Genomic DNA, 26133 nt, shown 5'->3' on the forward strand with positions numbered 1-26133 from the left:
GCCAACCTCAGCAGCTCTTTCCTGAACTGCCTAGGAACCACTAACAGCCTTTCTCCCTCCTGGGCCCCTAGCATGCCTTTGGAAAGGGACTCCCAGTACAAGATATAATTTTCCAAATATACCCGATGCCCATCTGTGTCAACACATGTATGTTCAGCACGTTGTCTCAGCCCTTCAAGGGAAGGGTCACTGCGCAGAGCTTCCCGGAAATGCTCATTTCCCTCCCCCCATCTTGGGGCATCAGGGAGCACATTTCCCCCAGGTGAACTAGCATCTCCACCTTCCTCTCCCTCAGTTCCAGACATAACAATGTGACAGGCATCATACACAGGGCTATCACTCCTTCCCTCCTCCTCCTTAGGCTCACAGGATTGGGACATATCACTCACTGCTGGTCCCTCATCCTTAAATATCACCAGGGGCACACCAACCCCTCCCCCTAGCCCATCTCCACTAGGTTTTGGCATTGGCAATGCATTGTCACCACATGTCACAATACACCCCATTTCACTTTTGGAAACATTACTGGTTCAGTCACAGGTAAACAATTATCAATCCCCTGCACTCCCTCTCATTTACTACATTTCGCAGTGTCTCCCAAAGTCTCGCACAGTACCTCAGAATGAACAGGGCTCTCTTCTAGCCAATCCGGTGTGCAGGTAGTGTCCTCTGGAGCATAATGACAGAGCATCCGACCCAAATCATTCCCCAGCAGAACATTAACAGGGATGTCCTCAGAGACCCCCACCTCCCGCAAACCTTGGCCTGTACCCCAATCCAGGTACACACGGGCCATGGGCACAGCAGGCTGCACACCTCCAATTCCTTTTAAAGCCATGGTTCTTCCAGGGATGATGTCCTCTGTATCCACCACTTCAGGCCGCACCAAGGTAAAGGAGGCTCCAGAATCTCGCAAACCCACTGTCACCCGGTAACCCACAGTTACACTCTGCAGGTTATCCGCTCTTTTCTCCACCGCTGCGGACACCAGAAGAACGGCTGTGTGTCCTCCAGCTACTGGTGGAGAATTCTTTTTGTTGGGGCAAGTGGCACTCAAGTGCCCAATATTGTTGCATCTGTAACCTCGGCGGGTGTCCCCCTGACCCAATGTGACTCCTGTTGCTTTTGGGAATGATGGCAAGAATTTCCCGGCTGACCTGGTGGTGCTTTGTGGTTGTGTGGCTCCCCTCCAGGTACTTGCTCCAGCTTGTGCAGATCTACGCTTTGCTGCTGGCGCCCGGTTGTTGGCAAAGTCATCTCCTAGTTCTGCTGCTTCCATGGCTGTCTTGGGCTTGCGGTCCAAAATCCACTCTCTGGCTTCAAAGCTCCGTGTTTGGAGAAACTGATCCAGGACCACCAAGTCCTCCAGGGCCTCATAGGTAGTGACTTGTAGGCCCCCAGTCCATTGCCTGAATGCAGTCCTTAGCTGACCTGCATGTTCAGTGCAGCTTTCTGTGGCGCTTTGTTGCAAAGTCCTAAATCTTTTCCGATAAGCCTCTGGAGTCAGATTAAAACTTTTTAGCAGGGCAGATTTTATTGCCTCATAGTCCTGGTCACTTTCAGAGGGAAGCAAAGCAAACACATCAAGAGCTTTCCCTCGCAGCCGTGGGGTTAGATATCGTCCCCACTGTTCCTTAGGTAGATGGAACTGCTGGCAAACCTTTTCAAATCCCCTCAGGAACACATCCAGATCACCATCTTTCTCCAACATGGGGAAATGTTCCAAGCGGTGTTTGTGGTCTCCTTTATCCTGCACATCACTCCGTGCGGATGAAGCATCCCCTCTCAGCCTCAGAACCTCCTGTTCATGCCTCTGCTGGGACTCTCTCTCTACTGCCTCTCTCTCTGCAGCTCGTATCTGTGCCTCTCTCTCTGCCGCCTCTCTCTCTGCAGCTCGTATCTGTGCCTCTCTCTCCAGTTTGGTACTTGAGAAGCAGTTGGAGTTTCATATTGGCATCCACATTCCCAAGGTGTTGTAAGGCAGTCCGCATATAAGAGTCCAAGGCCTCATGTGGAGTACTGTCCTGATGGGGAGTAATGTTGTATTCCCCAGGAGATATCAGTCCTTGGATGGCAGTTCCAGCTGTAGGACTTTGTCTCATGTCACTCAGCTCTTCTGCACGGGCATCATACTCCACAAGATCAGCAATAAGTTGTTCCTTGTTCTTTCCTGCAGTAGGGATCTCCTTTTCTTGGCACATTAGCTCCAGTGCAGGCTTGGACTGCTTGCGATATGCCTCAATATTTCCGTGATGAGACAGAGGAGGTAAAACAGGAGATGTGGAGGACAGAACTGTCTTGCACTCTTTTTGTATGTCTTTTAAACCAGCACTGAGCTCTGTCTTTTGAATTTACACACAAGAATATGTATGCAATTTCTTTTTAGTGCTAAGATTTCCTTACAGTTAAAATCCAGCAAGCACTAAAAATCTCTAAATATATCCCGACGTTGCCACCAGTTGTCACGATCACACCCTATCGGTCCAGCCAAGATATTAGAGAGAGTGTGATGGTGCAAGGGTTAAAGCTGCCAGACCTCTGGGTATCCACTACTAGTCCCAGCAAGTCACCAAATTAACCCTTAGATAAACGTGTTTCCACCAGAGCCGCCTTCAGAAAGGTGAGCTCATATATTTAGAGATCAAAGACCAGAGCTGATTAATTAAACATTTAATCTGATAAAAGGTATCACAGTGCTATGCATAAAAATAAACAAATTACATACAGTTACAAAAATATGAAAGAGTTTAGCAAGGTAAGTTCAGAAAACAAAAGATGCAGTTCTTACAGCATGATGGTATAGCAGTCCTTCAGTGAGTGAGAGTCCAGCTCTTGTCAGCTTTTTGGCACAGCCTTAAACACCCAACTTTGAGGCTAGCATTGTTTTAAATATCATATCTGCTTTCTTGGGAGGGGGACTCCATTCCCCCCTCCCCTCTGATCCAACCAGGGGGGCATCTCTGTTCCTGGCCCTCTTATCTGGTTGATTATATGATGGGACCAGAGTGCCCCTTACATCCTGCTGCTTCAAAGAGCCTCTGACTTCAAAGGAGATACAAACAAACAGCCAGACCCCCAATAAAATGCAATACACAAAAGGATACACCGTCTGAATGACCTCTCACCCATGTCTTGGATAATACATCACACACAGTTATAATTTATAATACACATATAGGATTTTAATAATCAGGCCTTGGGCCTGACAACCTCCTATCCCGAACTCCTATCCCGTCCTCCTATCCCGTCCTCCTATCTCGACCTCCTATCTCGACCTCCTATTCCGTCCTCCTATTCCATCCTCCTATCTTGACCTCCTATCTCAACCTCCTATCCCGACCTCCTATCCCGTCCTCCTATCCCGTCCTCCTATCTCGACTTCCTATCTCAACCTCCTATCCTGTCCTCCTATCCTGTCCTCCAATCCTGTCCTCCCATCCTGTCCTCCCATCTCGACCTCCTATCTCGACCTCCTATCTCGACCTCCTGTCCCGTCCTCCTATTCCATCCTCCTATCTCGACCTCCTATCCCAACCTCCTATCCCGACCTCCTATACCGACCTCATATCTCGACCTACTATCCCGTCCTCCTATCTTGACCTCCTATCCCGATCTCCTATCCCAACCCGTAATATGTGTACCAGGTATTGCAATATCTCCAGCCGTACAGAAGTTATGTGGGAACATACATTTCCCTTTGATTTGCATGGGACTTTAAACGAAAACCCCGACCCTCAGAAACGGGGTTGTTAAGGGTTAACTTAACTATCCTATATTTTAGGTGGACATATAAGTAACATGTGACCAAGTATTATCCAAATATCTCCAGACGTTTGGAAGTTATGCAGTAACATATATTTCCCATAGACTTGTATGGGATTTTAAACAAAAACCCCAACCCTGGCAAATGGGGGTGAGTAAGGGTTAAATCACCTCTCCTATGTTTGTTGTAGACATATAAGTAACATGTGTGCCAAGTTTCATGTTAATATCTTTAGCCGTTTGGACATGATGCTGGAACATACACAAACACACACATACATACACACACACACACACACACACACACGTTGAGTTTTATATATATATATATACTAGCTGAGTACCCGGCGTTGCCCGGTTTTTCCTTCCTAATCCTTGTTGGGGAGGAAAATAAACAAAGGAGAAAGCTTTTGACTTTATATCCCGTCCTCATATATTGTTGTCATATCCCAACCCCATATCCTGTCCTCACATCCCGACCTCCTATCCTGTCATCATATCTCGACCTTATATCCCATCCTCACATCCCTTCCTCATATCCCGACCTCCTATCCCGACCTCCTATCCCGTCCTCCTATCCCGTCCTCCTATCCCTTCCTCCTATCCCAACCTCCTATCTCGACCTCCTATCCCGTCCTCCTATCCCATCCTCCTATCCAATCCATCTAATCCCAACCTCCTATCTCGAACCTCCTATCCTGACCTCCTATCCCGTCCTCATATCCTGTGCTCCGATCTAGACCTCCTATCTTGACCTCCTATCCCGACCTCCTATCCCGTCCTCCTATCCCGTCCTCCTATCCCGACCTCTTATCTCGACCTCCTATCCCGACCTCCTATCCCATCCTCCTATCCAATCCATCTAATCCCAACCTCCTATCTCGAACCTCCTATCCTGACCTCCTATCCCGTCCTCATATCCCGTGCTCCGATCTAGACCTCCTATCTTGACCTCCTATCCCGACCTCCTATCCCGTCCTCCTATCCCGTCCTCCTATCCCAACCTCCTATCCTTATCTCCTATCCAGTCCTCATATCCCGTCCTCCTATCCCGTCCTCCTATCTAGTCCTTTAATCCTCCTATCCCCTCCTCCTATCCTGTCCTCCTTTCCCGTCCTCCTATGCCGACCTCCTATCCCGACCTCCTATCCTGACCCGTAATATGTGTACCAGGTATTGAAATATCTCCAGCCATACGGAAGTTATGGGGGAAGATACATTTCCCATTGATTTGCATGGGACTTTACACAAAAACCCTGACCCTCACAAATGGGGGTAGTTAAGGGTTAAATTAACTATCCTATATTTTAAGTGGACATATAAGTAACACGTGACCAAGTATTATCGAAATATCTTCAGCCGTTTGGAAGTTATGCAGTAACATTTATTTCCCATTGACTTGTATGGGACTTTAAACATAAACCCCGCCCCTGGCAAATCAGGGTGGGTAAGGGTTAAATCACCTATCCTATGTTTGTTGCTGACATATAAGTAACATGTGTGCCAAGTTTCATGTTAATATCTTTAGCCGTTTGGACGTGATGCTGGAACATACACACATACATACATACATACACACATACATACACACATACATACACACATACATACACACATACATACACACATACACACATACATACACACACACACACACACACACACACACATTTTGGGACATGTATCAAAGATTTTACCCCTGTTTTGTGTGTATTTTTTTGCGCAAAATTTTGCGCAAGCCCTATTTTGCGCATTTTTTTGTGCACGTTTTGGTAGAGCATATCCTCCAGATGTGGCTGAATCAGGGTACCTTGGAGTGACATCTATAGTACACAAGGATTTATTACCTGCGTTCTTTTCCTTTGCACCAAACATTTTGACGCACGTGCGTCTTTTTCCCCATAAATATAAGCCAACTTTAACTGCACGTAGCGAAATCCTTTCTATTTCTGAAGGAAAGTTCTACTAAGAATCCACCAGAATGTTTTTACTTTCCTATCTCAATTCCTCATTTGGTTTGCTTTATATTTTTACTCCTTGGTTATTCCAAAGCACTTTTAAAATAATTTGCATATAGAATATTTGTTTCCAGTTCAGTTATTCATTAGATCACTTGTATATTGTTATTTTATGATCCAACAATTTAATACATTTACATAGGAAATGTTTGATAACTTATCATTGAACGAGCTCCGTCACATTAAAATAGCTTTGTATCCACTTAACACTGTAGATCATTCTCCTTTTATTTTTACAATTTACTGCTTTCTGTTATACTTTTCCCCAGCGCCCGGTAAGATAGCCAGCCATCTTACCATGTGACCACGGGGGGTTTCCCCCAAGCCCCCCCCCCCCCCAGCGATCGCTGCTATCAGCTGGTCAAATCTGACTAGCTGATAGCAGCGTTTCGCTATGAGAATACTTAGCAGCGCGGTGTGTGAGTCCGGATCACGGGGATCGGGACACACACCGCTCTGCTAAGTGTCCCTTACCCGTCCCCCGGCGTCACTTACCCGGCCATGCGGTGTCCCGAGCGGTCCCGGCGCAAGCGGCGTCCTCCAGTCGGTCCCGGAGGTGGTGCGTCCCCGCGGTGAGTTTGCAGCAGCAGTGCGGCATCTTCATTGGCAGCAGTGAGATCGCCGTAAAGCGATCTCACTGCTGCCTCTGGGAGTTTCAAAACTGCAACTCCCAGCATGCCGAGACAGCCTTTGGCTTTCTGGGCATGCTGGGAGTTGTAGTTTTGCAACATCTGGAGGGCCACAGTTTGGAGACCACTGTACAATTGTCTCCAATCTGTGCTCTTCCAGATGTTCCAAAATTACAAATCTCAGCATGCCCACTCTGTCGAGACATGCTGGGAGTTGTAGTTCTGTAACATCTGGAAGACCACCGATTGGAGACTATTATACAGTGGTCTACAAACTGTGGACCTCCAGCTGTTGCAAAACTACAACTCCCAGCATGCCCAGACTGCCCAAGCATGCTGGGAGTTGTAGTTCGTCAACATCTGACCCTTCAGATATTGCCGAAATACAACTTCCAGCATGTCTGGCCATGCTGGGAATTATAGTTTTGCAACAGCTGGAGGCACACTAGTTGGGAAACATTGTTGGTTTCCTAACTTTTTTTTCCCAACCCGTGTGCCTCCAGCTGTGCCTCCAAACTATAACGCCCAGCATGCACTGACAGACCATGCATGCTGGGAATTGAAGTTGTGCAACAGCTGGAGGCACACTGGTTTGGAAAAACTAAGTTAAGTAAAAAACTTTCAAGTGTTTTGCAACCAGTGTGCCTTCAGCTGTTGCATAACTACAACCCTCAGCATGCACGGACTGCCAAAGGGCATGCTGGGAGTTGTAGCAGTATGCCTCCAGCTGTTGCATAATTAACTACAAGTTCCAGCATGTCCTTCTGCTGTCACTGCATGCTGAGATTTGAAGTTTTTGCAACAGCTGAAGGCACACTGGTTGCGAAACACTGAGTCTGTTTCCGTGTTTCGCAACCAGTGTGCCTCCAGCTGTTGCAAAACTACAACTCCCAGCATGCACGGACAGCCAAAGGGCATGCTCGGAGTTGTAGTTTTGCAACAGCTGGATGTTCCCCCCCCCCCCTCCCCCCAATGTGAATGGACAGGGTACACTCACATGGGCGGAGGTTTACAGGGAGTGCTGCAAGATTGAGATGCAGCAAACTCGCTGTCAAGCCCTGCCCGTGTGACTGTACTCTAAAAACACTACAATACACTACACTTAAATAAAATAAGTTAAAAAACACTATATATACACATACCGCTACACAGCCCCCCTCCCCAATAAATATAAACGTCTGGTACAGCACTGTTTCCAAAATGGAGCCTCCAGCTGTTGCAAAACAACAACTCCCAGTATTGCCGGACAGCCATTGACTGTCCAGGCATGTTGGGAGTTTTGCAACAGCTGGAGGCACCCTGTTTGGGAAACACTGGCATAGAATACCCCTATGTCCACCCCTTCGCAAAACCCTAATTCAGGCCTCAAATGCGCATGGCGCTCTCACTTTGGAGACCTGTCGTATTTCAAGGCAACATTTTAAGGTCACATATGGGGTATCGATGTACTCAGGAGAAAAAGCCCCCAAAATCTGTAAGGCAATTTCTCCCTTTACCCATTATGAAAAGGAACAGTTGGAGTCTACACCATTATGTTAGTGTATAAAAATAAAATTATTTACACTGACATGCTGGTGTTGCCGCATACTTTACATTTTCACAAGAGGTAAATGGGAAAAAAGATCCCCATTTTTTGGGACACAATTTAGCCAGAGTACGGAGATACCACATATGTGGGCACAAAGTGCTCTGCGGGCGCACAACAAGGCCCATAAGGTAGAGTGCACCATGTACATTTGAGGTGATTTGCACAGGGGGGTCACAGATGTGAAATGAAGAATAAGGACATTGGTATAATTGATGTGTTATAATTGGGTGCAAAAAGTGGTATTATTGTGAGATTAAAACTACATAATGAAGAAAAAAATTCTAAAACTAATAACGAGGACACAATTACTGTTTAGGTGCAGAAACGCTGCAGACAAAGCTCCTACTAAATAGAGCAACGGTGTAAATTTATGCTCTGAGGAGAATTCTAAATTTAAACGCAATTCAAGAAAGTAGCTGCACAAGAATGATAAATTTAACGCAGCTGCGCCAAATTTACACAACAGGCAGAGGGGTAAAAAACTTCTATTATACACTGGAAATGATACATGTCCCCCATTGAGTTTTATACTAGCTACACATATTACGGGTCGGGATATGAGGACGGGATGGGAGGTCGAGATAGGAGGTCGGGATAGGAGGACAGGAAAGGAGGTCGGGATAGAAGGACGGGATAGGAGGATGGGATAGGAGGTCTGGATAGGAGGTTGGGATAGGAGGTCTAGATATGAGGACGGGAAAGGAGGACAAGAAAGGAGGTCGGGATAGGAGGTCGGGATAGGAGGTCGGGATAGAAGGTCGGGATTGGAGGACGGGATAGGAGGACGGGATAGGAGGTCAAAATAGGAGGTCGAGATAGGAGGTCGAAATATGAGGACAGGAAAGGAGGTCGGGATAGGAGAACAGGAAAGGAGGTCGGGATAGGAGGTTGGGATAGGATGACGGGATAGGAGGACGGGATAGGAAGTCGAGATAGGAGCTCAAGATTGGAGGACGGTATAGGAGGTCGGGATAGGAGGTCGAGATAGGAGGTCGAGATAGGAGGTCGAGATATGAGGACGGGAAAGGAGGATGGGAAAGGAGGTCGGGATAGGAGGTCAGGATAGGAGCTCGAGATTGGAGGACAGGATAGGAGGTCGGGATAGGAGGTCGAGATAGGAGGACTGGATAGGAGGACTGGATAGGAGGACGGGATAGGAGGACGGGATAGGAGGTCGGGATAGGAGATCAGGATAGGAGGTTGAGATAGGAGATCGAGATAGGAGGTCGGGATAGAAGTCTGGGATAGGAGGACGGGATAGGAGGATGGGATAGGAGGACGGTATAGGAGGTCAGGACAGGAGGTCGGGATAGGAGGTCGAGATAGGAGGACGGGATAGGAGGTCAGGATAGGAGGTTGGGATATGGGGTTGGGATATTACAAGAATATATGAGGACTGGATATGAAGTCAAAAGCTTCCTCCTTTGTTTATTTTCCTCTCCAACAGGGATTAAGAAGAAAAAACCGGGCAACGCCGGGTACTCTGTACCAGGTATCGAAATATCTCCAGCCGTTTGGAAGTTATGCAGTAACATATATTTCCAATTGACGTGCATGGGACTTTAAACATAAGCCCTGCCCCTGGCAAATGGGGGTGAGTAAGGGTTAAATCACCTATCCTATGTTTGTTGTTGACATATAAGTAACGTGTGCCAAGTTTCATAATATCTTTAGCCGTTTGGAAGTTTTTGTGGAACATGCACACATACATATATACATACACACACACACACGTTGAGTTTTATATCTATATATATATATATATATATATATATATATATAGAAGAACAGATTTGCTGCAGCACACGAAAGTAGTGACAAGTGGTTTATTTCATTCCAATCGCTAAGCGATTGGAATGAAATAAACCACTTGTCACTACTTTCGTGTGCTGCAGCAAATCTGTTCTTCTAGCATTGCGGACCTGGGACCTGTAACCTTCTGCTGCGTGCACCCACTTCTTCATATTTTTGAGGTGCAGCCCGCCCTGTGTTTTATATATATATATATATATATATATATATATATATATTGTTATGACTCGCTCTTCCAGATAGGTGCGGTTGCAGTATAGAGGAACGGAAACAGTACTTTTCAAATCAAAGTTCAGTGTTTTATTCACACTTGGCACAAAGCAAAAGCCTTTAAATGCAGAACAAAGGAAAACGTAACTTAAGTCCACCTGTATTCCTTAGGTGTTTGTTCATACCTGGGTCCATGCCATGCGGCATCAAGCAAGTCTTTTCCAGGCCTCCAGGCAGTCTGCTGACCAGCTTCCAAACTTGGAGCAAACATAGGGAAGAACTCCACTCCCAGCTCTCTCTGGCAGTGTGAGCTGTAACTAGCAAATCCCCCTCAGCTGGTGAAGCAGGTTGCCTTTAAGGCCAACTAAAAGCGGCCCTGATTGTGGGAAATGACCCACACTCTGCACTTGGTCATGCCCAGTAAGAGCCGTCCTGGATTGGCCTTCCAGCCATACTACGGCCATAGTGTCAGTCTGCATCGCAGCACAGACACTGAATTGTGGTGACACATACCGCCCACGATACTGGAATACTTGTGCTCTTGGTGGTCCTATGAAAAAAAAAAAAAGAGGCAGGAAAGATGGAGGTGTAGTTTGTATACATCAAATTGGTGTTTTTTTCCCCCCATTTACCCAGAAGCTGGTCTATTTGTACTTTGGTCCTTTGGCACCAGTTGTACAACATTTTCACTAAGACATTGGAATAAAATGCAGCTGAAGTATTGACTGTATTTAACCCAAAACACTGGGTTCAGCAAAAGATTTATTCAGTAAACATTTATATTCATGTATATTAAGGGACAGAATACACTAATCCTGTTAATTTATAACAGTTGATCTAAAACATAATCCAAACTGTATTAAGCCTTATTCGATATATATGTTCAGTTATTAAAAAAAATAAAATAAACAAAAGGAACGAAACAGTGTATACATTACAATTCCCTTTACAGTACATTTCTATTGATACAGTCTGCAAAAATGGAGAGGGAGGCCTTTTTATGCTCTCCGCTTGCCAAGTGGGTGGAGCTTACAACAGAGGATGCATGATTTCACACAGAAGGGGTCTAGCTTCCCAGAACTGTGAATTTACTACAACTTATGCCCACTATCAGGCGTAAATTGTAGTTGAAGTCTATACCAGCTCATAGCACTGGCAACCTCAGAATTGCCCGAATTTACCAAGAAGTCTCCTGATGAATCCACCACTTCAGGGACACAGGGGGACATGTATCAATAATGGTGTAGTAATGTGTGATTTCATGTATGTTTTTTTGCATCAAATGGAGCATATTTGCGCCAAAATTATCAATTGTCGTACACAAGTTTGTAATTTTGGCACAAATGTCTATACAAATACAAATGCCCTACAAAAGGCGCAGACCCCAGAATTCCAGGCAGTAAATCTGACTTTGGGACATTCTATTGTTGTAGCTATTTTCTCTGTCACTTTATTCATGGTGTAGATTTGCACCTAAATGAAGGTATTTGTGCCTAAACGTGCGCCAAATCGAAAAGTCGCAATTAATGAATTCCAGACCAAAGAATGATTGTAACTGAAATCACGACTAACAAAGTATTTTGTTCTAAACCATTTGGCGCAATTGTTTGTCGCAAAAAGTTACATAAAAGGAAATTTGAGACAAATCACAGTCAAAAAAACAGGGTAAAATCCTTCATACATACCCCCCACAGTCCGGAAGAGACTAGTGACACAACATGGGCCATAGTAAAGACTGCAAGACTCAGGAACCTGAACACACACTTTATCTTCATGGGCAACTCATGTTTCAGCCATTACCTTGTTATAGAGACTTTGCCTTCACTTCTGAAACAGTTTATACTTTTCGTGTTCTCATTCTCTTCCTGCCCAGCGTTCATCTGTGTGATCAGTGCAGGCCAGTGGGAGAAGTCACTGAAATAGCTTTAGGGGCCACAGTGGTCATAAATGTGATGCAGCCCCTAAGCTAGGGGACTAATAGGCCCCTTCTAGGCTGACTGGGCACTTCAGCTCTCTCTATTCTTCCTGTTAGACACCACATGGCATGCAGGTGGTATGTATACTGAATTCTTCTCCCCATCTCCTGGTCTCAGGTGCACTATCACTAGGAGATGGGGAAGAAACAACATAGGCAGATTCAGTACTCACTGTCGCATGTCCCTTAGTGTGAGCCAGGAAGATGGGACCAGGCTAATGTAGTGAGAGAACCATTAAGGAAATGCAAGGGACTTTATGTTCTACTTGGGAGCACAAAGGCGCCCAAAAGGGTCACATAGAGAAGGCACTGAGGGACACAGAGGAAGAACTATTTTGTACTGGGTAGTGCAGTGGGGGCACCTGGGATTAGTACTTTAGAGTTACAAAGAGTGATTAGTACCTTGAGGGACACAAAGTTTGACAAAATAAATGCACTATTAGCTTGTATGGGCACAAGGGGGGTTACATGACTTTTTAGGGGGGCACAAAGTGGGCAGCCTCACTGAGGGGGAAACAGTCCCAGTTATTACATTGTGAGGAGGATTACTTTGTGGGCTTCAAAAAAGGGCACTAGGATTGTGTGAGACACAAAGGTGGTCACTAATGCTTTGTGGGAGGCAATGAATGGGGCATTGGTGGAAGCAGGCTTGGGAGGATATGTGGAGGGATGAATCATAGCTGGAATAAGTCATTGTGGTGGTCCAGACCAGATAGTGAGTAAAAGGAAAGTGAAGAGGGAAGATGTCACCTGTAGTCTCTGGATTTAACTGTCCCTTTTCACTGATATAGCCAATATCTTACCATTAAATGGTGACTGCATTATAGAGCTATAGGTGCTTAGGTTAGGTTCACACTACCGTTATGCATTCAAGGTCCCTTTGGAGCACAACTGGCACTGCCTGGTCCCATTGACTTGAATGGGGTCCGTCAGGTGTCCAGTATTTTAGTTGAGTGGAGAAAAAAGATCAGACATGCAATATTTTTTTTCTCAACTCCCGTCCTTCCAACAAACTGAGCGACAAAGGCCCCTTTAGCGAAGCACAACAGCAGTGTGAACGAGGCCTTACCTTCCCCTCTGGTTGCAGAACAGGGTTGAGATTAACATCTGTCTAGCCTTAGAAGAGAAGTGAACCTTTAATTAGTATTAACTATTTAATTGTCTATTTTCAGTTTTCTAAACATGGGTGTGTCTTTTTCTTTGTGTTTCTTTCACTCATGGTTTTGGCTTATAAAGACTAAAACAAAATACTGACCACAATGAAAGGGCCTTCCACTGGACAAAAAAAAGGTTATTAGAAACATACCATATTTGTAAAATGTTCCTATTCCATCTAAGATGTTGCATTCTGCTCTGTCATCACAAGATGTCAGGATTTGTACTATTCTTGGAAAGTGCACTCACGCGAAAGAAAAAAAAATCTGCAGGTTTAGACAAAGCAAGTTTGTCAGGAAAAAAGTTTTCATCCCATTAAACAGTGCACAGCAGTGCCTCCTCTGAGCAGCATACAAATGCAATGCAAATTCTTGACAACAACGAAGATATGAGGACAGCGCTGGACTAGTCCTGAAACCCAAGATAGAAGGTGCACAGGAAGGACCAATTTGGAGGATCAAAGGCAAATCCTCAACTGGAAAGCACTTGGGATTCTTCTGTGTGGATTAAGCATCTATAAGAAGAAACATTGTTCAGATTTCTGGAAGTTTAGAATAACTATGGCTGAATGTTGCACCTTCCATGTGGTTTTCAAGACTCTGCTCCTTGCTACATTTCTTTTGGTATGTTATGGTCAAAGTAGTTCTGAGGAAAGTACTGGACCATCTTGCTATGGAGGTTTTGACCTGTACTTTGTGTTGGACAAGTAAGTGTTGGTTAAACTCTGTGGCATTGACTAATTTCTTTGCATGAAATGTATAGAACGTTTGTCTACATCCATAATATGGGTTGTGTGTCATTCAGGAGGTTATTAAAGATGTTTCACTAGAAATATATTAGAAATCCTGCAGACTGACCATGGGCTGAGAGCACAACAATTTACTCATTTGGTTATTGGCCGAAAGTCAAACTTAAGTGTACTGTTCCAACTGTGGGTCAGCTCATGACCTACTTCCAGATGATGACCAATAGGAGATTTAAGGTAACCAAATTCTTAGCTTCTCCGGGATATTTGCTATAAGAATTATCCTCAAATATTTATGAGCAGACTCATGCCCGCTTATGATGTCAGTCAGCCGATGATATTGGGATATTTGAAAGGGGTCTTTTACTTTTTAAGTTCATTTCTTAGAAATTGACACATGGTAAGAATGGCATCTACACAACGGTGGTAGTGCTTGCAAATAAAAAGCAAGCCGGTAGATTAGTGACTTGTGATGCTATACTGCATACAGATAGAAAAGAGCTGATCCTTGTCATGTGACACGCACTCTATTGTGATGTGGCTGTCTAAAAGACTGCTGATGAGTTTAATATTATTCTCCTTAAATAAAGTTATAATTCTGCAATTCTGAATAAAAGAGGAAAATCTGGATCTACTAGAACCGTATGTGGAAATCTACTGGATGAAAATGCAATCTTTACTGATCTTGAAGATATTTCCTTTACGATAGCGGGCAGCAACGTTTTTATTGCACACGTAGATTGTTTTTACTTTTTGCCAATAAGAAACTAGAAAGCAGTATGCAAACCCACACATGCAGGGCAAATGGCACGCAGATGTGAACTTGGAAAAACAATGTGCAGAATACCTCAACAGGACACATCACGTTCTCCTCCTCCATATTTGCTCACATTACATAATGCGAGAGTGGTTTTATCTGATAATAATAGGAGGTGGGTAGATTAAAGGATGCAATCGTGGGTAGATATATGGGAACTTTTTTGTATGGCCTGAGCTCTAAAAAGTAAGGTACCAAATTCAACCATCTTCATATTCATGAACCTCTTGCTCAACCTGTCTTTTAAAACATCTGTTTGACTGTTTTGCTGAACGTTGTTGGGTGGCACTATGGGAATAACTATCGGGGTAGCAGCTTCAATATGGATCGGCTATGTAGATGGTGCTGAATTTGTGTGCTAAAATGACTGTAGATCACTAAACTAGTTAAAGGGCACTATTCCTAGTTTTTCTGTTGAGCACTCAAATGGGGTATTATATGGGTATTTATAAGGGTATAACAAAAATCTAACTTTTTTCTTAAGATTTTCCATGAAGTACAGAGATTACTATGGATCAGAGTTGAGTGCACATAGCCGGAGGCATAAAAAAAAGCTGAGCCAGCTGTTTTCCTTCTTCAGCTGAGTGTTAGCCTGCATTCCTGTTGCAGACCTGCCAGCTGTGCTCATGGAAGCTAAATCACAATTTCTGGCCAATGGCAACTTCAGCAGAGATGTGTTGGGAGATCGTTCATGTGCATGGGCTTTATACATTTTGTCATGGGCGCTTTTGCATTAAAGATGAAAATGTATATCAATTTAATAGTTTAACATACAATAGTAGAGAATGAAAACGGAGCACACACCTCTCCCCCCTGCAGTCTGACTTGCGAGGACTCAGTCCCGATGACACGAGTGGCTTCAGGATGGCACAGAGTGCCATCCTGAAGCCACTCGTGTCATCGGGACTGAGTCCTCGTAAGTCAGGCTGCAGTGTGGGAGAGATGAGTGCTTCATTCTCTACTATTGCATGTTTTATATGGACTGTTTCTTTAAACGTGAGCACCACCTTGCTATTAATAGCATTTGCGGATGGCACTCAAAGCTTAACTTTACATTATTATTTGGGTTTTTGACGGCGGTTACAATGCTCTTTCCTTCTAGATAAATTTAATGGTTTAATTTACGGTAAAACCTCTCTAAAACCACCTCTTTGTGAAGACCACCTCCATACCTAGACAGGATTTTCTGTGACAGATTATCAGTTCTGTATTTATTATGCATTCTTTAAGAAGATCCACCCCCCTAGAAGACCACTTTCTTTGTCCAATTTTTGGGTGGTTGTCTCAAAGAGGTTTCACTGTCAGTATTGGTTTCACTGTATTGACTTATTTCTTGATCAATTGAAAAAAAAAAAAGATGATATCATCACATCCACTAAGTTTCCCACATGGCTCCCTGGGGGGGGGTCTGCAGTCAAAAAGTTCTACAGAGCAATGTGTCTCATGAAAATAGCAGAAGCCAGCTGTGCCTAGATTACAGGATTTATAGAGTGCAGTCATGTACAGTATGCATCTGCTTTGGATGCCACAGCTGAGTTTGGCACAACTCAATGTGCTGTCATGATGTGTCATCTCTGGCTTTGCACAGGGTTGCAGTTGTCTTGTGCCACAGGGTTATCACCATCCACAAAGACTCTTGCTATTATAATTTAGTCAGGGGTCAAGTCCTGGGAAAAAAAGTGTGGGAACTCACCCAAGATTTCCACTCAAGGGCTGGTCCTCCAGAACTCCTGCCAATGGGGAAGGTGTTCCTGCTGTGGAAAAAGCACAGGAACTCAGTTCCCATGGGTTTCTACAGGACTTGAGCCCTGAATTTAGTACTGAAGACTGCATATTTAGTCATGGCCATGGAAAGTAGATGGGACCCTAGTAAGGCTTGTTATTTTTTAGGCAGCTATACTTATAAATTGTAAACACTTGTAATACTGCAATATAGTGCCAAGACTGCAATATAGTGCCAAGACAATGACGATTATGTCATGCAATTCGGTTCCTAAATAATACCACTAATTATGGGTGGCTTTTCTGTATGTTATTCTAATGGTGTTGATGTTAGGGTCACAATAGTGTAGGACACATTTTTAGCAAACATGCTCATGTCCATTGTCATCTTTGCGCACAAAGGGGGAGATTTATCAAAACCTGTGCAGAGAAAAAGTGGACCAGTTGCCCATAGCAACCAATCAGTTCACTTATCTTACTTTTAAGAGGCCTTTTTAAACATTAAAGAAGCGATCTGATTGGTTGCAATGGGCAACTGGTCCCCTTTTTCTCTGCACATGTTTCGACAAATCTCCCCCACAGTATGTATCATATCCCACTCATGAACGAGACATTGCTGTGTAAGTTAATATGAATTTATTAAACCCTAATGAACCCTTCAAAATAAATTGATAAACGTTGATCTAGATAAAAGGGGTAGTCCCATGCCCCAGCATTCTGAACATTTTGTTCAGAACGCTTGGAGTGGATGTCCGTAATGGTGACATCACAGCCACGCCCCTCATGATGGCACACCACCTCCATTCATGTCTATGGGAGGGGGCGTGACAGTCTGCATGCCCCCTCCCATAGATATGAACAGGGTGTAGCGTGAAGTCGCGATCACGGCCACCTGCACAGGAGTACCCCTCTAACAATGGCTATCATGCATGAATTTTGGCACCAAAAAGAACACCAAAATGATGTGGCTTACCAGAAATGCGCCTTTGTATGGTGTAAAGGGATGTGGCTTATATGTGAATCACAAAAAGGTTCCATCATTTTGGGACACTATTCTTTCCCAAGGCAATCCAATTAATATTTGGTCTAAAGTTATACTAGGTAGACTACAGACACACCAGATAAATCAAACAGCCTGAGCCACTGTGATAAATCATGCACATGTGTAGACTGTCCAAAAATTAGGCAATATTAGTAAATTCCTCCCATAGATGGTCAATACTTAGAGTAGGCTATTAATGTCTGGCTGGTACGACCAACCTTCTGGAGAACCATGCCGCCTTTATTCTAATGATGAGATGGGGTACTGGGAATTTTTTATTAAAGCCTAAGGGTCTATTCACATGGAACAATTTACACCAGCAGAATTCCGCTTGCGGAATTCAGCCTCAAAAGAAAGCCCAATACACTTCTATGGGATTCTGCACTCCCATTGACAATTCGGAATTTCCACTTACGGAATTCCGCAAGCGGAAATTTCGAAGTGTCAACGGGAGTGCGGAATCCCATAGAAGTGCATTGGGCTTTTATTTGAGGCAGGAATTCCGCCATGTGAATAGACCTAACTCAACTAAATTCAGATATTGGTGCAGAAAAAAGGTTGCTTCTATATCCCCATTTTCTATATCCCATGGCTGTTATGAGCTGCTCTGTAAATCAGCTCATGCTCTAGCACAGTGCCATCCAAACTGTTGCCCTAAACTGTTGCCCTGTTGCAAAACTCCCAGCATGCCCGGACAGCCAGTGGCCACAGTTTGGAGACCACCGCTCTAGCAGACCAAACCTGACTGTGTTACATAGTCCACCAGTGATTTGAGTAGCTGGCAAGAAATGCTACAGTTATATAGCACAGTGGCGCAACTATAGGGAGTGCAAAGGTATTAGTGACACCGAGGTCCTGGTGTCTGAGGGGGTCCTAAGGCATCTCAGCCCTAAGATTAGTACTAGTATTATAGATGGCACACATTAGACACGGGGCCCTGTCAGACTTTTTGCCCAGAAACAACAAGATATGCCTCTGCTTGCAGGGCTAGAAACAGCTGAACACCAAGGGCTAGAGAGGCCAGCTCCTGACCAAAAAAGGGTTGTGAGGTAGTGAGGCACCTTTTTTTATACTACAAAACCCATCTCCTTTTCCAGCTCAGAGGGGTCCAAAAAAGATGAAATTTAGGGATTTCTTTAGTTTTCATACCATATAGGTCACCAATAGTCACCTTTTTTAACCATGCTGGGACTCAAAGCAATCCATCAGCTCTCTGGTTCATAGAAGGTTGAAAACAAATCCCCATGTGTCATCTTCGTGGACCATGGATCATGGGTAGATAACAGGCTGCTGAGGTTTGTTGTCTGGACTGCTAATGGAATTAGGTATTGACCCTAGAATTCTGTAGACCTGGCTGAGCATCATGGAAGATGTAGTTCGGTGTCAGTATAGCTGCCAAGTGTTTCTCATTCCTGACCTGGAAAGTGGTTGAAGTGGATATTCTGCTGACACGGCGTCCAAGAAATACCTAAGAGCTGCCAGTCTTTAACGGGTTCTGCCACCTGGTGGAATGAATTTCACTAAGTGCATTGACCACTGAGATTGATATTAACATTAAATAATTAGAATTATGTTTCATTACAGACCAATACTCAATTGTGTATGTTTTCCAGTGAAGGTATGATGTTCATCCAAAGACCCTTGCCAGAATATAAAGTACTGTGGATATCCCTTGGATTAAAAGCTAATACTTCTCAGTTGCTCACAAATTAGATGCAGAGGTTGTGAAAAGACTAAATTCTATCTTGATGTTTAAACCATTCTGTTGAATGGGTCCAAGATGTGAAATGTAATCTTCCCCCAATCCCGCTCTTACGTAGGTCCCTATGCATTCAATTACTGAGCTCAAGATCATTTAAAGGCACACAGTCATTCTGCTAAAATGTGGAGAGTCACCTTGGATATATATATATATATATGTCAGCTCCCCAATCTTTATTACAATACTTTATAATATTAATTTATGTGCGACCATTAATAGAATATTAATGTTAAAGCTCCTACAGCACAGGACTAAAGTAAGGAATTGGTATTAAAGGGAATCTGTCAGCTGCAATTTATGTTCCAAACTGCTGATACTGTTAGATACTATTAGCACAAGAAGACACATGGTACCCGTTGTGTATGTCTTTAGATATATATATATATATATATATATATATATATATATATATTCGAATCTTCTATAATGTCGAAAAATGCTTTTAAGTGCTGAGTCCTGACTGTCAATCAGTTACAGGGAGGGGGAGTGAGGAGGCGTTCCAGCCCTCAGCACTTCAGGGGCTTGGGAAATAGCATATATATATATATATATATATATATATATATATATATATATATATATATGTGTGTGTGTGTGTTTGTGTGTAAAATAATAGCTCAGTAGTTTTGTAAATGCAATGCATTTCTACGCTTTTGAGTTCTGCAAAAATATATAAAAAGTATAATTTTATTATATTATAGTATATACTTAGCAAAGGGACAGAACACAAACACTAGAAAATTACATTCAGTTACTTAAAGAGGTACTCTAGGTTATAAGTGTAAGATCATGGGGTTTTTGACCACTTTGAACCCCTTTTGCTCTCAAGAATGAGGACCCGGGTAACAGCTCAAAATGTAAGTTGCACATGCATGCCACTGCTCCATTTGTTGTCTATGGGAGCCACAGAAATCTAGCACTCAGCTAGCTCCAATTCACCCATAGACAATGGATAGACTGGCCTTGGGCATCCTTCATTTTGACTTGAGTCTTTAGACACTGTTGTCGAGATTAGGGTTTTAGCAAATAAAGGATAAGCTTTTTAAGTTGGCATACCTCTTTAAAATCAATGGGAGGAGATTTATCAAATCCTGGATGGAGAGCAACTGCTCCACTTTTCCTCTACACGTTTTGATAAAACTTCCCCAATGGCCTACTTCAAGTACTTGGCTGGAAATGCTGGCATACCTTTTTGCCTGTATCCTGACGTATATCTTGGACGTACAGAAAAAACAAGCTGTGAATGAGGCCTTTTAGTCCATATTAGGACATGTTTACATGACTAATATCCATGGTTTTTGATGTGGAAACCCTGCCAATTTACACATCAAAAATGTGACCCTATTGACTTCAATGGGAGCAGAGGAGCATCACAGAAAATAAGTTATGGTTTGGCCCCCACACTTCCCATAGCTCAAACAGAGCTGTGGTGCATTGTTGCACATGGGTGTGGAATTTATCCTTGTGCACATGACCTTGAAGCTAAGAGCTGAACTCAAAAGTTTGTTGGTCACCATTGGAAACAGCAAACTTGTCATGAGTTCCTAACAATTTCTCTACAATGCTATAATGGTGTGTGTGTGTGTGTGTGTGTAGTTTTTCTTAGGATGAAAACACATGATCAGGGTGCATTGCAGATTCACCACAGTGCAACGGCAACGCAAGCTGATTGTGTGTTTTCACCCTAAATATTATAGTTCTTTTAATGCAAAAGTATGCCTGCAATGGCTTCAGAATTCAGCTCTAAAGCCATCAGAATTGGAAATGCAGCTCTGGACACGTTCTATACAAAATAAATAATGGAAATGGACTTACAGTTACTTACATTTTCATTTCAACTAGGTATGTATGTATGTAACTCTAGTACTGTGCATAGGTGGTTCTATACTTTCCTAATATAAATTCTTGCTTTAATCAGGTGTATTAAAAAAAAATATATAACTGCTTGTAAACAGTTAATTCTAAATGTTGACTACAGTCCAAAATTCTATTGAAATGAAAAATGATCTGCTTCCTTTTCCTAGGTTACTATGTCTCTTTTCTTTATGCATGAATGCCTTATGGTTCCCCCAATGGAAATACATATAGTAGAGTGTCAGGATGGTATTGACTTTGGGTGGTTTGAGACTTTTATAACTCCTGAGGGGGGCAGCAGGATGAAAGCAGATGCATCAGGACATTCCTATCTAAAATAAACCTCTATGTTTTGCATTGGCCTTACAAAAGCATTTATTTTCTGAAACAACATATTTAAATGAGTTTAAATGTTGGAAGTTGAGAGGCCATTTTTTTTGCATAAGAATTTAATACTATATAAAAGTGAGAGGTTAGAAAAACATGATGGCTCTTTTTAAGAAAAAAGCACTTTCAAATGGTTGTGATAGGTAACTCACCACATTCAAGTGAAGGGGTATTAGCTGTCATACCGGTCACAACCTACACACAAGAGGAGTGCAGTTTCTGGAAGTAAATAGCCATGTTGTTTTCATCTTATACAACCTCAGAACACATTCTCTGATACACCAGCTTTTCTCCTTCAGATTTTCGTCTCATATTATACCCAGGAGCACTCGCTTTCATCTGTTCAAGTCATGGTTCATTAAAATATTATATATAGACAGCATAATGTTCTTTAGGATAGAAGGAAAACAACTGCTTTGGGTGAAAGAAGAGGAAGGTATCACATGCTTTAGATGGCTTGACATTGCATTTATTTTTCCTTTCCACTGTGTGCAATATTTTATATCGAGGCTGGTCAAGTGGGGACAGCTAAGAGGAGCACCATCTGCACTCTGCACTCTGTTTTAAGAAATGAAGCCCTAGTCAGATTAAGGTGTATTCCAGTTTCAGCAAGTATAGATCTTCTATTGTGGAAAGAAAAGTTATGTAATTTTCAGATGACAGCTTTCTACTATTATATAGGCATGTAACTCCTTACTGATATCTAATATTCTTATAATGTACAGTAGGGGTACATAAGGTAACTCTTACATGATGCCCCACATTGTAGCAATTTGAAATAATACTTTAGAGAAGTTTAGTATAAATGAAATTATTAAGCCTTATTTTGCCAGGGAACATAACTTTTACGACTAAGGTTGGCATGTCTAACCGAAATGTGTCACGTTTACCTGATGTGTTGTGTTTGTGAGCCATAATAAAGAAGCTAAGCATTCATCCGAGCCGACCTTTTCCTTTCTTCATTGTCAAGTTGCCTTGGTGTTGGTTTGCACCGGTCTGAGCGTTGGGTCTAGCAGCTTGGGGTGAGCTGATAACTGTATGCGATTAGGGAACATAACAGGCTTGAAAGCAAGCCTAGCTCTTCTTGTTTTAAAAGGGTTTTTCGATGATAAAACCTAATTTTACCAGTCTAATTAATAAATATATATTGGTAAATAAAATAATTTTACTACTTTTCTATGGTCTTTGTTCCTGTTTAACTCTCTGGCAGGAAATTCAGCCAACTCTATCTCCCTTCCCCTATGCAGAATGCTCCACAGGTGAAATGGGTGGGGTTATAGTCAACAAAGTGCAGTGGGAGTGAGAAAGAGCTGGCTATATTCCACCAAAGTGTACAGCAGGAACAGAAAGTCCATTACAGGATGTACTGTATACCGGACAGGAAGTGGTGCAATGAAGACGACAGAGCAGGCAGTCTGCCACAAAAGCAGAAGGAATGCATTAAATACCACAGACCAGTGGTATTTTTGATTTTACTAATATATACCCAATTATTAGACAGTTGAAAACAAATTTCATAATTGGAAAAACTTTTATTAGGGATTTTGCCGGTAGCATCACCCACAAAAAACATACTGGTATTGTCTGTTAGTTTGAGCGATGCTGATCAAAATAGTGGTTACCTTGTCTTCCTATCATTCAAAATGGTACACTCAGGGTACACTTCTTGCCAGCCATTCCATTATCCACACTGCCTAATGGATATTCATATGCTCCTTCGTCTGCCCATAGCTGCTACTGAGATCCTGCGCGTGCGCACTCAGATCTCCAGCTCTGACTATCACCGCACAGTCGTGGGTATTATAACACAAACTCTATATTCCATAAAACATGCACTGATACAATCATTGATGCCAATCTGAAAAAGCATCAAAAAGCATCATTGCCTGTTTTATGGAATACAGAGTTTGTGTTATAATACCAGATCTCAAATTTACCTTTTGGAACCGGATTGCCTATATGTCAAAGGGTCATTTTTGTTTTCCTATCCACTATTACTATAGGACACCTTGTTTGGGATCCTTGGACCTTTAGGCCTTCATCGGACATCTTTCATAACCTATATAGGGGGATATGAACATTAAGTGTAACCATTTATTCAGCTGAACCTGTTCTACTGTTAAAAGGGTAGTGAGTGAGTTGCCATGTTGTTTGTCCAGATCTTATACAGAACTGTTTGTGTGCCCTTAGGTCTCGGGAAAAAAAAAAAAAACAACAACTGGCAGAGTGAAGTGTTTATTTCCAATCAACTCAATTTTATTGGTAGACTGTAAATTATAAGTAAACCATGGAAATATTACGTGAAGCACTTTAAATACACACTAATAGAAAGGACTGTGATTGTTTAAGAAGATGGACTACTTAGTACAAAGGATGTATCCCCCTCCACTAGTATGGGCCATAAATGAAGAGCATCCAGTGGTTACATATCTTTACTTTCTACATTTGTAATACAGTTCTGTATTGCTTTTGCATACATTTTAAGTAAGCCAAAGTGGGGTCAAGCTCATCCTTCCATGTTTGAGAATATTGACTTTGCAGAGTTCTTCTACAGTTACACTGGTTTGTATGCTATTTGTCAGATGCATCCGTGCGGATGTAAAAATGAACCCAGAAATGTTTCTTGCTCCCGAGTTAATTCTGTTCAACGAAGAGGTGAGGTCATTCCTTGAGGAGATGCCAAGAAAAATATATAGTTATTATGCCCAAGCTAATCACTGACATAAACCATTCCAAGCCTGTCCCGTCCCACTGACGTTCAGCGCATATCATCTGTTTCCCACTGGGCTTTATAAAAGTCCAGCCCACACAACATTGCTTAACCCTTGTTCTTCTGGTATAGACTTTGTGGTAGAATTAAAATATTCGATCTAGAAAACAAACTGTTGTGACCTATTCTTTAATTCTGTGATTCTGGATGATATAGCAAGGGATGTGTGTAGCTACCGTATGAGTTGCCATATATTTAGCACCAATGCCTCAGCATAAACAGACGATTTAATGGCGGGGCTCGATTTTGGTTCATATCTGGAGAAGTGATCATGGAAACAATGAAAGTGCATCACAGGTTTTCAGCCTTGTGCAAAGAATAGAGAGGAAGGAGTGCAGTGTGGTGTTAGCCGCTGTCTGGAGGCAAGTGTATCTCATTTCCTGTATGTGTACAGTCTGCAGGGGACATTATTAGAATGCATGGAATTTATATGATGTATAAATTACGGCGGAGTAGGTTGGATGTTTTATTGAAATAAGTGGTTCAAAGCACGGACTATACAGTCACCAGGGACATCTGCAGTCGAGTGAAGGAGAAGTGTTTACTATGTAAGGGTAGTACGTTCACATGTTGCAGATCAGCGGTGAATTTTCTGCAACTGATTGTTGATACATTCATTTATTTTGGTGCAGATGAAGGTATGTAATGTCCTGAAACTGATCTACAGCAGAACTGCCGAAAATCTGGAGCATGTCAAGGAAACTTAAGGGCTCATTCACACTACGGAATCTCCAAAGAAGTGCGCCATCTCAATAGACAGCAATGCATTGCCGAAGTGTGAATGAAAGATGCTGCAAAATCCTATTGAGAGCAATGGGAGGCTGCTACACCGGATTTTACAAAGCCAAAGTGTGAATGGGCCCTAAAGGTGAAGGCACACGCTGTGGAAATGCTGCAGATTGTTTACTGTGGCACAATGGCAACAATTGCATAGGGGCAGATCTGCACCAATTTGTACAGTTTGGTGTGGATTTGTTGTAGATTTGCAGTACAGATTTGGGGACGAATATGCTACTAAAAAAATTTGAGAAAAAATTGACCAGTTGCCCATAACAACCAATCAGATTGCTTCTTTTTGGAAATTGCTCCTCTTTTCCACAGCACCGGTTTTAATAAATATCCTACACTGTGTTTCAAATCTGGAATGGTTGATGCAAAGTGACAGTAGATCCGATGTAATAGCTGCAATACCTGCAGATGTATTGCTGAATTATCAAAGTCAATAAATCTGTAGTGAATCTGACACAACAATTGAAATGCTGCAGGGTTAAAATCTGCACCATAGGTTAATTTCTGCTGGGAAGCCAAAACTTTTTTTCTAGCATAAATAGATAAATACATTTTTTTTTAAATGTGTTTTATTATCAGCCACATTTACAATTGGTCACTATCATGACCTTGTCCACTCTTGTGTTAGGTAGCATTATCAGCCAGACACCAATAAAACAGCAGCAACCTGACTTTACCAGGGTGGGTGAGAACCATAGAGTTTGACCCTCCCCAGCCTTAAAGGGGGTACTTCAGTGGTAATATTTTTTTTAATCAACTGGCTCCAAAAAGTTAAACAGATTTGTAAATAACTTCTATTAAAAAAATCTTAATCCTTCCAATAATTATCAGCTGCTGTATGGTCCAGAGGAAGTTGTGTAGTTCTTTCCTGTCTGACCACAGTACTCTCTGCTGACACCTCTGTCCATGCCAGGAACTCTCCAGAGCAGGATAGGTTTGCTATGGGGATTTGCTCCTGCTCTGGACAGTTCCTGACATGGACAGAGGTGTCAGCAGAGAGCACTGTGGTCAGACAGAAGAAACAACTCAACTTCCTCTGTAGTACACAACAGCTGATAAGTACTTCAAGTATTAAGATTTTTTAAAAGAAACAATT

The 26133-nt window shown here is 42.7% G+C and overlaps 1 protein-coding gene across 1 annotated transcript in view; it reads left to right on the forward strand.

Annotated features, from left to right (window-relative positions):
* The first annotated feature begins 13554 nt into the window (after positions 1 to 13554).
* Positions 13555 to 26133, forward strand: part of ANTXR1 (ANTXR cell adhesion molecule 1) — a 172475-nt gene continuing 159896 nt past the window's right edge. Inside the window, exon 1 of the mRNA XM_056571412.1 lies at positions 13555 to 13855. Coding sequence (XP_056427387.1) covers positions 13710 to 13855 — 146 coding nt within the window. The 5' untranslated portion in view covers positions 13555 to 13709. The remainder of the gene's footprint in view (positions 13856 to 26133) is intronic.

The sequence above is a fragment of the Hyla sarda genome, chromosome 4, assembly GCF_029499605.1.
Source record: "Hyla sarda isolate aHylSar1 chromosome 4, aHylSar1.hap1, whole genome shotgun sequence".
Lineage (NCBI taxonomy): Eukaryota > Metazoa > Chordata > Amphibia > Anura > Hylidae > Hyla > Hyla sarda.